This window comes from Aegilops tauschii, chromosome 2 (assembly GCF_002575655.3).
Source record: "Aegilops tauschii subsp. strangulata cultivar AL8/78 chromosome 2, Aet v6.0, whole genome shotgun sequence".
NCBI classification, from domain to species: Eukaryota; Viridiplantae; Streptophyta; class Magnoliopsida; order Poales; family Poaceae; genus Aegilops; species Aegilops tauschii.
Genome location: NC_053036.3, coordinates 202,469,132 through 202,482,384, shown reverse-complemented (window position 1 = coordinate 202,482,384; position 13,253 = coordinate 202,469,132). Strand labels below are relative to the sequence as shown.

At 42.3% G+C, this 13,253-nt stretch overlaps 1 protein-coding gene across 10 annotated transcripts; it reads left to right on the top strand.

Moving 5' to 3' along the window:
- Nucleotides 1-4,763: 4,763 nt before the first annotated feature.
- Nucleotides 4,764-8,042, top strand: LOC109781654 (uncharacterized). 10 transcript variants are annotated; one of them, XM_020340239.4, is made up of 11 exons: nt 4,764-4,989; nt 5,530-5,550; nt 5,656-5,747; nt 5,877-6,033; nt 6,118-6,204; nt 6,294-6,421; nt 6,565-6,661; nt 6,843-6,920; nt 7,065-7,290; nt 7,468-7,691; nt 7,794-8,042. In XM_020340239.4, the coding sequence occupies exons 4-11, from the start codon at nt 5,899-5,901 to the stop codon at nt 7,821-7,823; spliced, it is 1,005 nt and encodes a 334-aa protein (XP_020195828.1). In that variant the 5' UTR covers nt 4,764-4,989; nt 5,530-5,550; nt 5,656-5,747; nt 5,877-5,898; the 3' UTR covers nt 7,824-8,042. The 10 variants fall into 10 exon arrangements, with proteins under 10 accessions (XP_020195828.1, XP_020195829.1, XP_020195830.1 ...); XM_020340240.4 differs by having other exon boundaries at nt 5,832-6,033; XM_020340241.4 differs by having other exon boundaries at nt 5,814-6,033.
- Nucleotides 8,043-13,253: the final 5,211 nt, after the last annotated feature.

Genomic DNA, 13,253 nt, shown 5'->3' with positions numbered 1-13,253 from the left:
AGACCTTTTGTTGTATGGTTAGAATTTATTTTGTTGTGATACATCATTTATGATGCTGCCAAAGGCTGCAGTAATTACGACGCTATTTTTGTATAGTTTAGGTTTATCTTAGTAATGTATTCGGCTGAAAGCTTCGTAGGAGCCCAACATGCCAACATTTGTCGGGCCCATTCCAATTGGGCTAAAAACGATTATGGGCCGAAATTTGCATGTAGCCCACTAAAAATATCTGGGCCTAAATCAGCATAAGCTTTCATATTTTTCTGGTAGGCATGTGCCCATAGTGGGCCTTTAACATGCCTAAAAATAATTTGGGCCCTCAGGCAAAATAGGCCGTTTACAGGTGTAAATATCTCGAGCCCATAAAAACATGGGCCTTTAATAGGCCGAAAGTGAGATTGGGCCCTGATTGAGCCAAATAACCCACTGGTCTTAGCAGGCCGTAATGGTGGCCCATTTACAATGCGGATCCTTCACAGGCCGAAATTCAGACGGGCCGTAAATGCGCCGACCTACTACACGGGCCTTTAACAGGCCGGAAGTTCGGTCGGGCTTGATTAGTGCCATTTTTATATGGGCCGTTAGTAGGCCCGATGTGACGTTGGGCCACATATGGCCCATGGATTTCGTCCGACATTAAAAGGCCGAAAGTCACAACAGGCTGAAAGTGGCCCAAATCTATAGTGGGCCTCTAACAGGCCGAATGTCATACATGGCCGAATATGACCCAAATCCTTCACGGTCGTTTATGGGCCGAAAGTTTCAATGGCCTATAAATGGGCCCAAATGAAGCAAGACCTTTAACAGGCTGGAAACACACTGGGCCGTAATTCGGCCCAAATACTTAGCGGACTTTTAACGGGCCAGAAGTGACCATGGGTCGCGATGATGACAAGTTTAGGACGGGCCGTTGACGGGCCGATTTGGCACTAGCCGTATGGGCCTTAACTGAGGATGTTGGGCCTTTAGCTAGGCTGGCCCACTATGGTCTGCAAAATCTTGTGGGCCTTTAGCTGGGCCGGCCCATTATGGTCCGCTAAATCTTGTGGGCCTTTAGTTGGGCCGGCCCATTTAATCTTTATGGGCCACTTTTGGGCCGGTCCACCTGTCAACATATCTTAGGCGCATCTCGCCCATTGGATGAGTGACACCTGTGCCAACGCGGAGCTGACACGTGGTTCCATCAGCCAATGAGAATTTTACACGTGGAAAATCGGCATTGGTCATGGCTGTTAGAGGGTTATCGGATCCAAAACCGGACCTGATAGCTTAACGGCGACCTGTTACGGTGGATGCCACGTGTCGGTCACCCTTGACGAAAGCACTTCCATGACGCGGCATTTATCGTCATGGAAGTGGACACTTCCGTGATGATAATTTTGGTAATGTCATGGAACACTTCTACAACAGCACAGGTATGACTATCTTGTTTCTGTCATAAAATCGTCATAGATGTACGTGCATGACAGAAAACGTGACCTATTATGACAAACACGTATCATCACGGAAGTGTATTTTTTTGTAGTGTGGCTCATTCAAGGTGATCCAATGCATCAATGATAATGCCTACAAGATTGACATTCTGCTCGACAAGTACTTCGTGAGTGACATCTTCAATGTTTCGGACTTGGCACCTTACCATGGTGATGAAGATCAGGATCCGAGGGTGGATCTTTCCCCAGGAGGGGGGTGTAGAGAACCGAATGGTCATCCCCATGGCTACCGCAACCCAAGCGCCAAGTGGACCAATGACTAGAGCTCATGCATGAGCTATTGAAGCCAAGGTTACCTCTCTCCTCTTTGAGCTCTCTATGTATACAAGCGAGATATGTCTACTACCTCAAGTGAAAACCCTTTACATACTTAGACAAGAAGGACTTCATGGAGGAGCAATGGAGCAAGGCCAAGCAAGGGAAAAAACAGAGCAAGGAGAAGAAGAAGAAGAAGAAGAAGCAACTCTTGCGCATGCCCGAAGGTCTGGACTCCTACCCGGATGATCCGGCTACCAATCCGGATGTTCGGTAAGGCAATAGTGGGTTTACGATGAAACTGGACCATCTCGCCATTGCCCGGACAGTCCTGCCCTACGTGTGTGTAGTTCGCTTTGTATCCCCCTCTCTCGCCCCTAATCCAATGTAGACTATAAATAGACACCCCTCCTCCTTCCAAGGATTAGCAAAGTACAGTTGGACATACTAAGAGAGCTTTGATCCTTGTATCTCCTCCTAAAGAAACAAGCCCTCCATCTTGGGAGAAGGATCTCTCAAGATCACAAGACCTCTGTCTTGGGAGAAGTGTCTCATCATAGATCACAAGACCTCACTTCCTCGTGGATTTGAGAAGAATTACCCTTGCTACTATTTTCCCTTTGTTGTTCGTGTATTTTTGTGGATCTCATGTGTTTGCCTATTTAGTGAACTAGATGATTCCCCCGTGCGTTGCAGCAAGAATTAGTAGCTCAAATTTTCTTGAAATACGATTAAGAACATGAGACAATTAACCAAATCAATCATTGCTATGAATAATAATGACTCCTCATTATTTTTATTTCATAAAAAGGAAAATGCATATTTATATGAAAGTGATCACATGGTTTTAGAATAGAATCCACACCATAAAAACGATTAAAAACTATTACCAATATAAATTTTGTCAGGTTTTTTAAGAATATCACATCTTAAATATCTTGTAAAATAGAACTTACCAAATATTAACCAAAGTAATCATCTGCAAAAAAAGTATTGGGCAGATAATCAAAGCTAGCACTTCCCTTGCAGACACCTTCATTCAATCTACAATGTTATAGTAGGCTAGAACCAATCTTCAACAGTGTGTGTTCTTCGGAAAAGAAGCTGCCATTTCATAAAGCAGTATGCTGGCATGCCACAGAGCAATTAAAATATCATAATTACACTACAGAGTAAGAACTTGCCGAACATTAACCAAAAGAATCATTTGCAATAAAAGAGTATTCGGAAGATAATCAAAGCTATCGATTGCCTCATAGTCACCTTCTTTCAGTCTACAATGTTAAAACAAACTACACCTGGTATGCTTCGAGAAAGGATTTCAATCTTTAGCTGTGTGATATATATGAGCCATTCTTGGGAAGAGAAGCTAGCTTGCCATTAAGGAAAGCAGTATGTCGGCATGCCATAGAGAAATTAAAATATTGTAATCACACTACAAAGTTCTACATGTAAACCAACATGAGATGAAGCAAGGTATTATGAGGCAAAAAATGGTAGTCTTTCTTTCAGTTGAATTGCAATATCTTCAACTATGAAATACCAATATCACAACCCTACAAAAAAATCATAAACCTACAGAGTACATACCTCCGAAGCAACAATAACCAGTGTGAAACAATGTAACGTCCAGCGGCACGACGGCCGCTGCGGCTGGCGAGGATAGATTGTAATTCAGGAGGCGCGCCGAGTCGACAATCAGCTCGGCAAAAAACACGATAGCTCGACCAACATGCCCAGGAGCTCGCCGCAGGCACCACATGACAACCTTACCCCATGGGTGGCAGGGGCAGTGTCTTCCACTGGGCGGCCGCCTGGCATACGGTGACTTGGAAGACAAATGACCAGACTGTCAAGAAATCCAAACGCAAGCATCTTCATGACCAGGGCTAATTTGAACTTCCCGAAGCGCCTCCAGTAGATTGATCAACCGAATAAAACCTGCAATGATGAGCTGACCTTTGATGTCCTTAAACCATCGGCCATCAATCAGGGCTTCTTCCACTGAGCATTTGGCCTTGATGGAATCTGGAACAACGACAACTACAACAGGGGTGAGGACAGAAGGCAGAGGGGCTCACAAGAGGATCATCATATATTGCTGAGGGAACCGAAGAGGATGGAACATGAACAGAATGGGCAGAGGAGAAGACAAGTGTTAGTGTGTGACAATAAATGGCCATGTTGTTCGCTCGTACAACCTGGGTCAAACAAAAGCCATCATCGAAATACATGTAGTACACCATTATGTCTTCTTAATATAAATGAAAAATGCTTAAAAATGCCGACGTGGCATGGAGGTGAGGTGGATAGGCTGCATGTCAAGAGAAATATGATAGTAGGTATTATAGATGTGTAATTGGATCTTGTTTCAGTGTTTCCCTTGTGTTCTTGAGTATTCCTCCTTTTCCCCTTCAAGTTGTGGAAGATTGGGCAACCTAGGGTCCGCACCCCACATCATGTTGCCTTTGCTACTCGCAGAGTCCGTGATGTTGGAGCTTGGGGCATCTCAGTTCTCGGTTTGGATTCCCTCTCAGGTTTTCAGCCGCTGGGGCGCAATGTATGCCATCACCAACGTTGTTGGCCCACCCACGTGCACAGATCCGGCTAGGTCCTGTCATTCACTTGCCGTTTTCACTAGGCGATATGGGTGGGAAGATACGTTGATCCAGTTGATTCGGTAATCGGTGTCGTGGTTGGATGTGTTTTGTGTCTGTAGTGACGCGACCTGATTGCTATGTGCCCCGTCTTATCGTCTTCTTGGCTCGACATTAGGGAAGGATAGTTTCCTTGTTCTTATTTGCAGTAGGTGTGGTTCTAATCCCAGGGATTAGTGTGGTGTTGCTTGCCTTGTTGGCATTGTATCTGCCACTTGGCGTTGTACTGGCCGTCTGGCTTTCTTTTATGAAATGATGATACACCTTTCTATGGTACACTCTAGAAAAGTTGATTTCGTATTTTTCTTCGGCGGATTAAGTGAACCGATTACTCGAGTAGCTTGGACTCCGCCTGGGTCTGTCTTTACACTCGCTGCCGGGTGGCGCCGCCCCCGCGCCCTCGCCCCGTGAACAAACGCCGCCGAGCACGCACCAACCACCGAATAAACCCGTCTCGATCCATCCACCAGTCTTTCATTTCTCTTTCTTCCTGTCAGTCGCACTCGCACCGGACGGTGTATATCTGGATCACCCAAGCCACCGCAGCCTCCTCGCGTTGACGCACGCAGCCGCGGCTACCCCAGGTCAGTGAGTCCGCGTCTGAGCTTCTTCCTTGGCCGTGCTTTCCTTGATCCCGCTGCTCGTTTCGCTTGATTCTTCTTTCCTTGGCAATGCGCTCCCGGGGCCAGGAGAGCACCCCCATCGCCGGATCATCCTCCTCTTAATTTTCTTAGAATTCTTCCCTCCTTGTCCTTGAGACGGACCATGGAATCGTCCGGAAACTATCTTATCTGACGGGCTTGATTGATTGTGAAATGCTACTAGTTTTAGAGCCTAATAAACAGTTCACCGATTGCTCTTTTGCCACTTGTATGGTGGTACGTATTGTAGAGCACAACAGGAAGACCAATCCATTCCTTTCCCCTCTACTAAGATGCAGCATCTTAATCTCCATTGTAGAGTAGTACTGTACTCGAATTTGACTAGTTCGCTTGTTGTGGACTTGTGACATTCAGCTAGCTTTATTTTGATGCTTCATTTTGTGCCCTTTCCCTACATGTTTCCTGCTCCCATTCCTTGATTCGAATCATCTATAACCGGACCCTAACTCATTTTCTTTACAGGCAGGAGCACTACTGAAGAAGGTGATGCTCACCGTCCACAGTTGCAGCAAAAAACAAATAGCATTGAGCGCAACAGCCTGCATACTGATGTTCTCCCTGCTCCTCTTCATTTTTTGTTCACTTCAGACCATACTCCTCAACAGCAAACCTTTCGTCATCGCCACAGCATCTTCTAGATCATTGCATGAGATCGACTCCAAGTCAAAGCCTATTAACGGGTAACTTCTGTTTTGCCTTCCTGTAACCTCAGGAAAGTCTTCTTTTTCAGTCTAGTGTATGTGCAGCTGAATAAGTTGGAATAGGCTTCAAAAAATTTCATTGGAGGTTATTGCTAACCTGAGTGCCAGCAAGGTGGAAACTGGACAGCAGATGGAAGGCGGCACTCGTAACATTACCAACGTGACTGAGAATGCGGCATCTGGGTGGAGCATTGTGAAGGAGGAGCTGACATTTTCAGCTGGAAGTGCCCCTTTCAGTAGCTGCCATGCTTCCACCATTGTAGAGGTACTATATAGCTTTTGGATGCGGCAGAGTTTTTTTATTTAAGAAAATGTTATAAATATTTATAGGTGACATTTCTTTTGCTAGATTGGGAAAGACAACTTTTTGGTGGCTTATTTTGGTGGATCCAAGGAAGGTGCTCCGGATGTCAAAATCTGGTTGCAGAGATACAGTGTGGGTTCAATCTATCCAGGACACTTCAATTTTTTGTCTCTTAAATGAGATATCAGTTCTTCCTAAGAATCTTACATTTACATTTGTAGGATGGTCACTGGCATCCTCCAGAAGTTGCTGATGAGCAAGATGGGGTGCCCATGTGGAATCCTGTACTATTTCAGCTCCCCTCTCATGAGCTGCTGCTCTTCTACAAGATTGGTCAGGAAGTTCAGAAGTAAGAACTTTATTTCCTTCTTTGGCCTCTGATGTTTGATTGAACTGGCAAGAGAACCGCAGGATAGAGCAGTTAGATGAAGCCAAATGATTTTTTTTATAGGATTGTATTTGGTGACTTGATGATAAACTCAACTTGTTCAGGTGGAGTGGTGCCATGAAAAGATCGCTGGATGGTGGCATATCCTGGTCAGAGCGAGAGCAGCTACCGCCTGGTATTCTTGGCCCTATTAAGAACAAGGCATGTGTAAATTTGTGTTTTTTCTACCTTGCATAGTTCTCTATACCAGTATGCAGTGTGCACATTTAACAGCAGGATTGCTACCAATCGTTAAGTAGTTTAGTGCTTTTGTGGCATTTATCAGCATGACGCCATGTTTTATTGAGTAAATTGGTTCCTAATGACAACTTTTTCAATGTAGCCTTTCCTGCTTGAAGATGGTCGCCTACTATGTGGGTCCTCAGTAGAAAGCTGGAACTCTTGGGGTGCATGGCTGGAGGTAACTACTATGTTCCAGTGTCTCATTTTTTATATAGAAAAACATATGCTCCAAGCTGTGACAATTAATATGGATCGGAGGGAGACTTACATCAAGCGTTTATCACATCATGTATTATGGTTCTAACGTCTTAACAACTTATAGGTCACAAAAGATGGTGGCAAGACATGGCGGAAGCACGGTCCTATATACATAGAAGGTGAAACACTTGGGGTGATTCAGCCAGTTCCGTACCAAACTGCCAATGGGACAATTCGGATGCTTTTGCGATCTTTTGAGACAATTGGCCGTGTCTGCCTGGCCGATTCTGCCGATGGTGGTGTGACATGGAGTTACGCGCATAAGACTGAGCTTCCTAATCCAAATTCTGGTTTGTTCTTAACCGTTTGGCTAAATTAGCTTTCTCTTTGCTTCACTACCCTTTTGTTGTATTGGAAAATGTTTTACTGCCCTCCACAGATCATGTCTGGTGGGAGCACATCAATAAATAGTTTATGTACAGTGTTTGATAATTCTCTGTTTTCATCACTGGACTTTACACCTCAAGGGATCGATGGAGCTAAGATGAAGGATGGAAGAGTACTAGTTGCTTACAACACTTTCTCCAGGGGCACACTTAAGATTGCAGTCTCCACGGATGACGGTGATTCATGGAACGAGGTAATGACACTAGAGGACACCAAAGGTATGGAGTTCTCGTATCCTGCGGTAATCCAGACCATGGATGAGCTCGTACATATTACATACACATACAACCGGACGCAGATTAAGGTAATTTCTGTCATGAAAAAACTGTAATCTTATTTTGCACTTAGCAACAATACTTCAGTCAGTTGGTGCATTTTCTTAAGATTATATTTCAATTGTTTGCAGCATGTCGTTCTTCGACATAGTGAGACATGAAATTGTAAATCTGCGACTACTGGGAGACTCACGGTAGCAATCCAAGGAACTTCAATTCACCCCCGCCTACTTGGTGTGACCATTGCATCAGTTTGTGTTTGCTCATAAAATAATTGGTTGCTACTGCAACCCGATAAATAATTTTACAGGCTGATCATAATAAATGTAATAGTATGAACAAGTGCATATGTAATCAGCGATTTCAGTTATTTTCCTTCATTCTTTGTTGTGTGAACCAAAATACATTGTTCTTTTTCCCCCTCGAACCACTGTTCTCTTGGTCATGTTTGTCACTGTGATGCAACTTCCAACGAACAAAGTACTAACTGTTATCACCATAAAGCAGTTTCGACATTATGATATATTTGTTACTTTGTGAGAATCCCTATGTACATCAATGGTGCGCAGAACATGTGGATAATATGTTTGGTTGATGTTCTATTTGGGATTATATGTTCAGTATGACAATGAACTATTTGGGAGGATCTGATGTTTATTTTGTCTTTTTTTATTGCACAAATTTTGTTTAATTTTTAACTTTAAAATTATGAATTGAACTATTGTTGAATTATATGTGGTTCAAGCATAAAATTTAATTATTACTCTATCTTTTCCAAAATATAATGTGGATTGTTTTTCTGAAAAGTCAAACTTATCCATGTTTGACTAAGTTTATTAAAAATTGTTCATATCCAAAAATACCAAATCAGTATCCATAGATTCATCATAAAAATATTTTTATAATTTATTTGTCTGTATTATAGATGTCGCCATTTTTTCTGTAAATTTGTTCAAACATATAATTGTTTGATTTTTAAAAATATACCTTATATTTTGGAACAGAGAGACTATGATGTTAAATTGGAGATGAAATGAAGTTCGCATGCACAAATAGAAAATAAGAGAAAATATATATACGGTGAGATGGTTTTAGTGAGTTTAAGGAAATAGTGCACAATAAAAGTGTTGAGATGCATGATTTTAGAGTATAGATGTTGCCTTGTTAGAAAGTCTATTAGAGTTGCTATTAACCTTCAGAACAGTCCGGTTTCTGTTTTTTAGGCACAACTGAAATAGTTCTAAGAAAATCAAGGAATATATTTGGGTTAATCAAGGAGGAGGTTGTATTGTTTTTAATTTGTTGAGCATGTGCGTATGAGAGACCATGGATGCGCTCGGCTCCTAACCCAGGGGCGGGAGCATGGTGCCCGGCCCAAATTCAAATCATGTGGGTGGAATTTGCTTTGCAGATCGAATTTTAAGTGTCACACCTTCGTTCTGTGTACACTAAGCTCAAGCAAGCGGAGCACAAAGGGAAAGAAGGCGACGGAGAGGCTCAAGAAATCAGCAAAGGTTTCCATGAGAGAAAATTGATGAAATGATCAGTGCCAGGAAGAAGTTGGCGGCTCAGCCTATGCAAACAAGGTTGGAACTGGCAGCTCAGAAGCAACATGAGAAGTTAACAATGTGGCGGACGGTCAAGGAGAATGAGGAGAGAAAGTTTAAGAAACGAGATAAATATGAGGAGCTGGCATGCGGCCATGGGTGCGGAGCCTCTACAAGGCTGGCTTTGAGGAGCATGGACTTCTTGAGGAGGATAGGTTTGAGGTAGGAGAGTCGCAGGGAGGACTTCAGTCACAACTTTCATAGAGGACTTCAGTCACAACTTTCATAGACCTTTGTCACTCAAGGCATACAACCAATTCAATGACCTTCAAGATATCCTCAGAAACAGAGAAATCTCTACAGACAGAGATTCTTGGATCATGGGTGGCACCACACAAAAATTCTCCTCCATGAACATATATAAAGCAATTTGTGGACCCAGCCAAGCACATAATATCTTTCAGATGGTCTGGAAAACAACATGCAGACTAAGGCACAAAATCTTCTTCTGGTTGCTGCTCCATGACAGATCAAGCACCAGAAATATGATCAAGCACAGGAACATGCTCTTAGAAGACTACAACTGTACCCTTTGTACTGAGGCTACAGAAGAAACAATCATTCATCTCTTCTGGGACTGTCAATTTGCATGGACTTGCTGGAATCTGATTGTTCCTAATAAAAACAGAGGTACTTCGATCTATGATGAGGTTCTATTCACTCTAAGCGAAATGCCAAAGGATATTGCTATGGAAGTGGTGATTATGGGATGCTGGAGCGTCTGGATGATAAGGAATGACAAAATTTTCAGAAAAGCCCCGCCACACTATGGAACATGGAAGTTTTATCTCAAAGAAGGTCTTGAAGTTTCTAGACTTCGAGCTAATCAGAAGAAAGCTGATTTGATTAGCAGTTGGATTGTACAGAATCTTTAATTTTACTATGTTTCCCAAAACTGGTGTTGGTTGATCCTTATCAGACCTGCTACTTGTAGCTTTTGTAATTTGTTTTATTTATTAATATAGAAAATACCGTAGAACGATTGTTCTACGGTTTCGGCTAAAAAAGAAGAGTCACAGGGAGGAGGCAATGATCATGCTCATGGCCCCAACTTAGATGGATGACAAGGCAAGAGCCTTTGCGAGATCGGATGGGCAGAGATGTTGGCTTTCATGATGAATGTGGGGCGGCGAACACTTTGAGGAGGGAGTGGTAATACAATGGCGTTATGTCATTGTGTGATGTTCATTCTGTCGTAGCAGTGTGGGTGATACGTCTGTGTGGGTGATACGTCTGGTTGATGTTCTATTTGGATGATGTGTTCAATATGATGATGAACTATTTGGGATGATCTGAGGTGTATTTGGTCTATTTGTGGATTGAATGTTAAATTATGTGTGGTTCAAACCAAAAACTTTGAATTTGAAATTGGAGTTCAAATGGAGTACATGCGTACAAAACATAGAAAGAGAAAATAAGAGAAAAACAATAGATATAGAGGAGTCTAGTGAGTTTGACAAAATAGTGCTCTCTAAAAGTAGTGAAATGGTTTTAAAGGCTTAAGAGTATTGAAATGATTTTAAGAGTGCGGCGTTTCTGCTCCCGGGCTCAGCTGCACCCGCGTTGACGAAAAAAATCAAAACAAATATTGAAAAAATTAAAAATTCCAATTTTTTTTGTGTGGTAGATAATTTGATGCGCTGCAAATTTCAACTCATTTGGACATTTGAGCAGCTCTTAGCAAAAAAGATAAAATCGGGGTCTGTAAAACAGTTTACTGTTCACACACTGTTTTGACCCGATTTGTCTTTTTTGCCGAGAGCTGCTCAGATGTCCAAATTAACTGAAATTTGGAGCGGACCTCACGCATCAAATTATGTACCATACAAAAAGTTGTTTTTTTTAATTTTTCTAGTATTTGTTTTATTTTTTTTTCTAACAGGGAGCAGATGATCCTGGGCATTGAGTTGGATTTTCGTGATTTTAAGGGCTTCATTATCATTACACATGCTGTCCTTTTGGAGACTATATTAGAGTTGCTTCCCCTCAAAACGTTTGTGGAGCTCTGTTTAAAGGCACGACCGGCGTCACTATAAGAAAATGATGGGATTTGTTTTTTTGGCGCTATGGTGTGTTTGGCTCGGAAAATCAAGGAGGAGGTTGTATTGTTTTTTAATTTAATGAGAAGTTTTGACTCGTCAATTGAAAAAGAAATTCCACAAGCCATAAATACATGTGCATTTCATGGGTCAAATTCACGGGAGAATATGCTACCATACATTAGGTGTTCCTATGATATCATTTTTCAAAAATCATATTTACACATTCTAAAAAAATCTGAACCATTTCTGAGTGTTCAGTAGACATGTTTCTACAATCTGTAAAAAGTTCAAATCAAAATTCAAATAAACATAAAAAAGACAAATTCAATACGAGTAGTGCGGCAAAAAGCCAAAAGCTGAAACGACACCATTCACACTCAAATTTGTTTTTTTTTTCTTCATGCCTATTTTGAATTTTAAAGCCTGCTTGGAATTGGTGTATATTTATGCACCTGTATATAATTTACAGGTGTAAATCACCGGACACACATGATTTTCATCTGGAAAAGAAAATAACGAAGAGAGGAGTGTATAATTTCTCTCTCAGGCTCTCACCCATTTTATATATAAAGCAAAAGGAGTGTATAATTTACAGGAGTTTAGCATTGAGAAACGACAATCCAATCAACGCCTAACTTGAAAGTTTTACAGAGAGTAGACACATGTGTTGTGAGCACTCACAGATCCTTTTGGAATTTTTAAAACTTGTAATTTCTTTTTCACGTACTGTGTGGTAACACTTAGAGCATCTTCAGCCGTTCGGCCCTTCAGGGCGCCGAAAAAGAGCCGCTTGGGGGCGAGTCGGCGCTAGATTGGCCCCTGGGGGCGACCTAGCTCCCAGTCGTCGGCCCACAGGTCGCCCCGGATTCGGCGACGTCCGTACAAAATATATGAAAACTCGGCGTTTTTACACGAACTCGGCGAAACTTCATTGAAATTTGTACAAAAAAACACAAAACACATGCAAACTACGCCTTAACAACGCCTAAACTACGCCTAGCCGCCACCGCCATCGCCGTCGCCGTCGTCTACATGTCGAGGAGCCTGTAGAAGCGGCTGTTGTAGCGACCAGACCTCAAACAGTCTGACCTCTGTGCATCAGTGTCATCCCTGGATCGGTAATGCTGACACGCACAATGCTTGAAGGATTTATAACAGAGTAGCAATCACACACTTATTACATCGAATGTCTCAAAAGAGAACTTATTACAATAAATATGGCTTAAGGCCATCTAACACGATAACAGCGGAAGGCTTGGAAGATAAAGTGGGTCCATCAACTCCAACGGCATCACTGAGTGAAAGACCACGACCTAAGGCTCCTTACTCGTCGTCTGAAAAGTCTGCAACATGATACGTTGCAGCCCGAAAACGGGTCAGCACATGGAATATGCTGGCAATGTAACACAGAAGAGTAATGAACAGAATAATGCTATCACTACATGCATATTTGGCTGGTGGAGGCTGTATGGTTAATAGGTTTTGCGAAAAGCCAATTTTTCCCTACAACAAAGGAATATATTTTATTTAACTATCATGGTGGTTGTTAAACATTGAGAATGGTAAATCCCATCTCAATCCCAATTAAAAATAATCATTAACCCAATCAAATTATATAATTAAGAGTGATGAGATCCACATGATAATCCAAGAACCAGATACTCAAGATGTCCATAACCGGGGACACAGCTAACCATGATTAGTTTGTACACTCTGCAGAGATTTGTGCACTTTTCCCCACAAGACTCGATCTCCTCCGTTGGATTTCTCGCACTACATAATGTTTGAGAAACGGATGACCGAGACACAGTCTTTCCGAAGAGGTCCCCTTAACCGATAGATAGACCGGTACACCTACAATCCCCTACATCTGCTAGCCCATCATGGAAAGGTTTCCCACAACTTACTCAACTATGCCAGAGCCCATAATGGCATGTGGCTG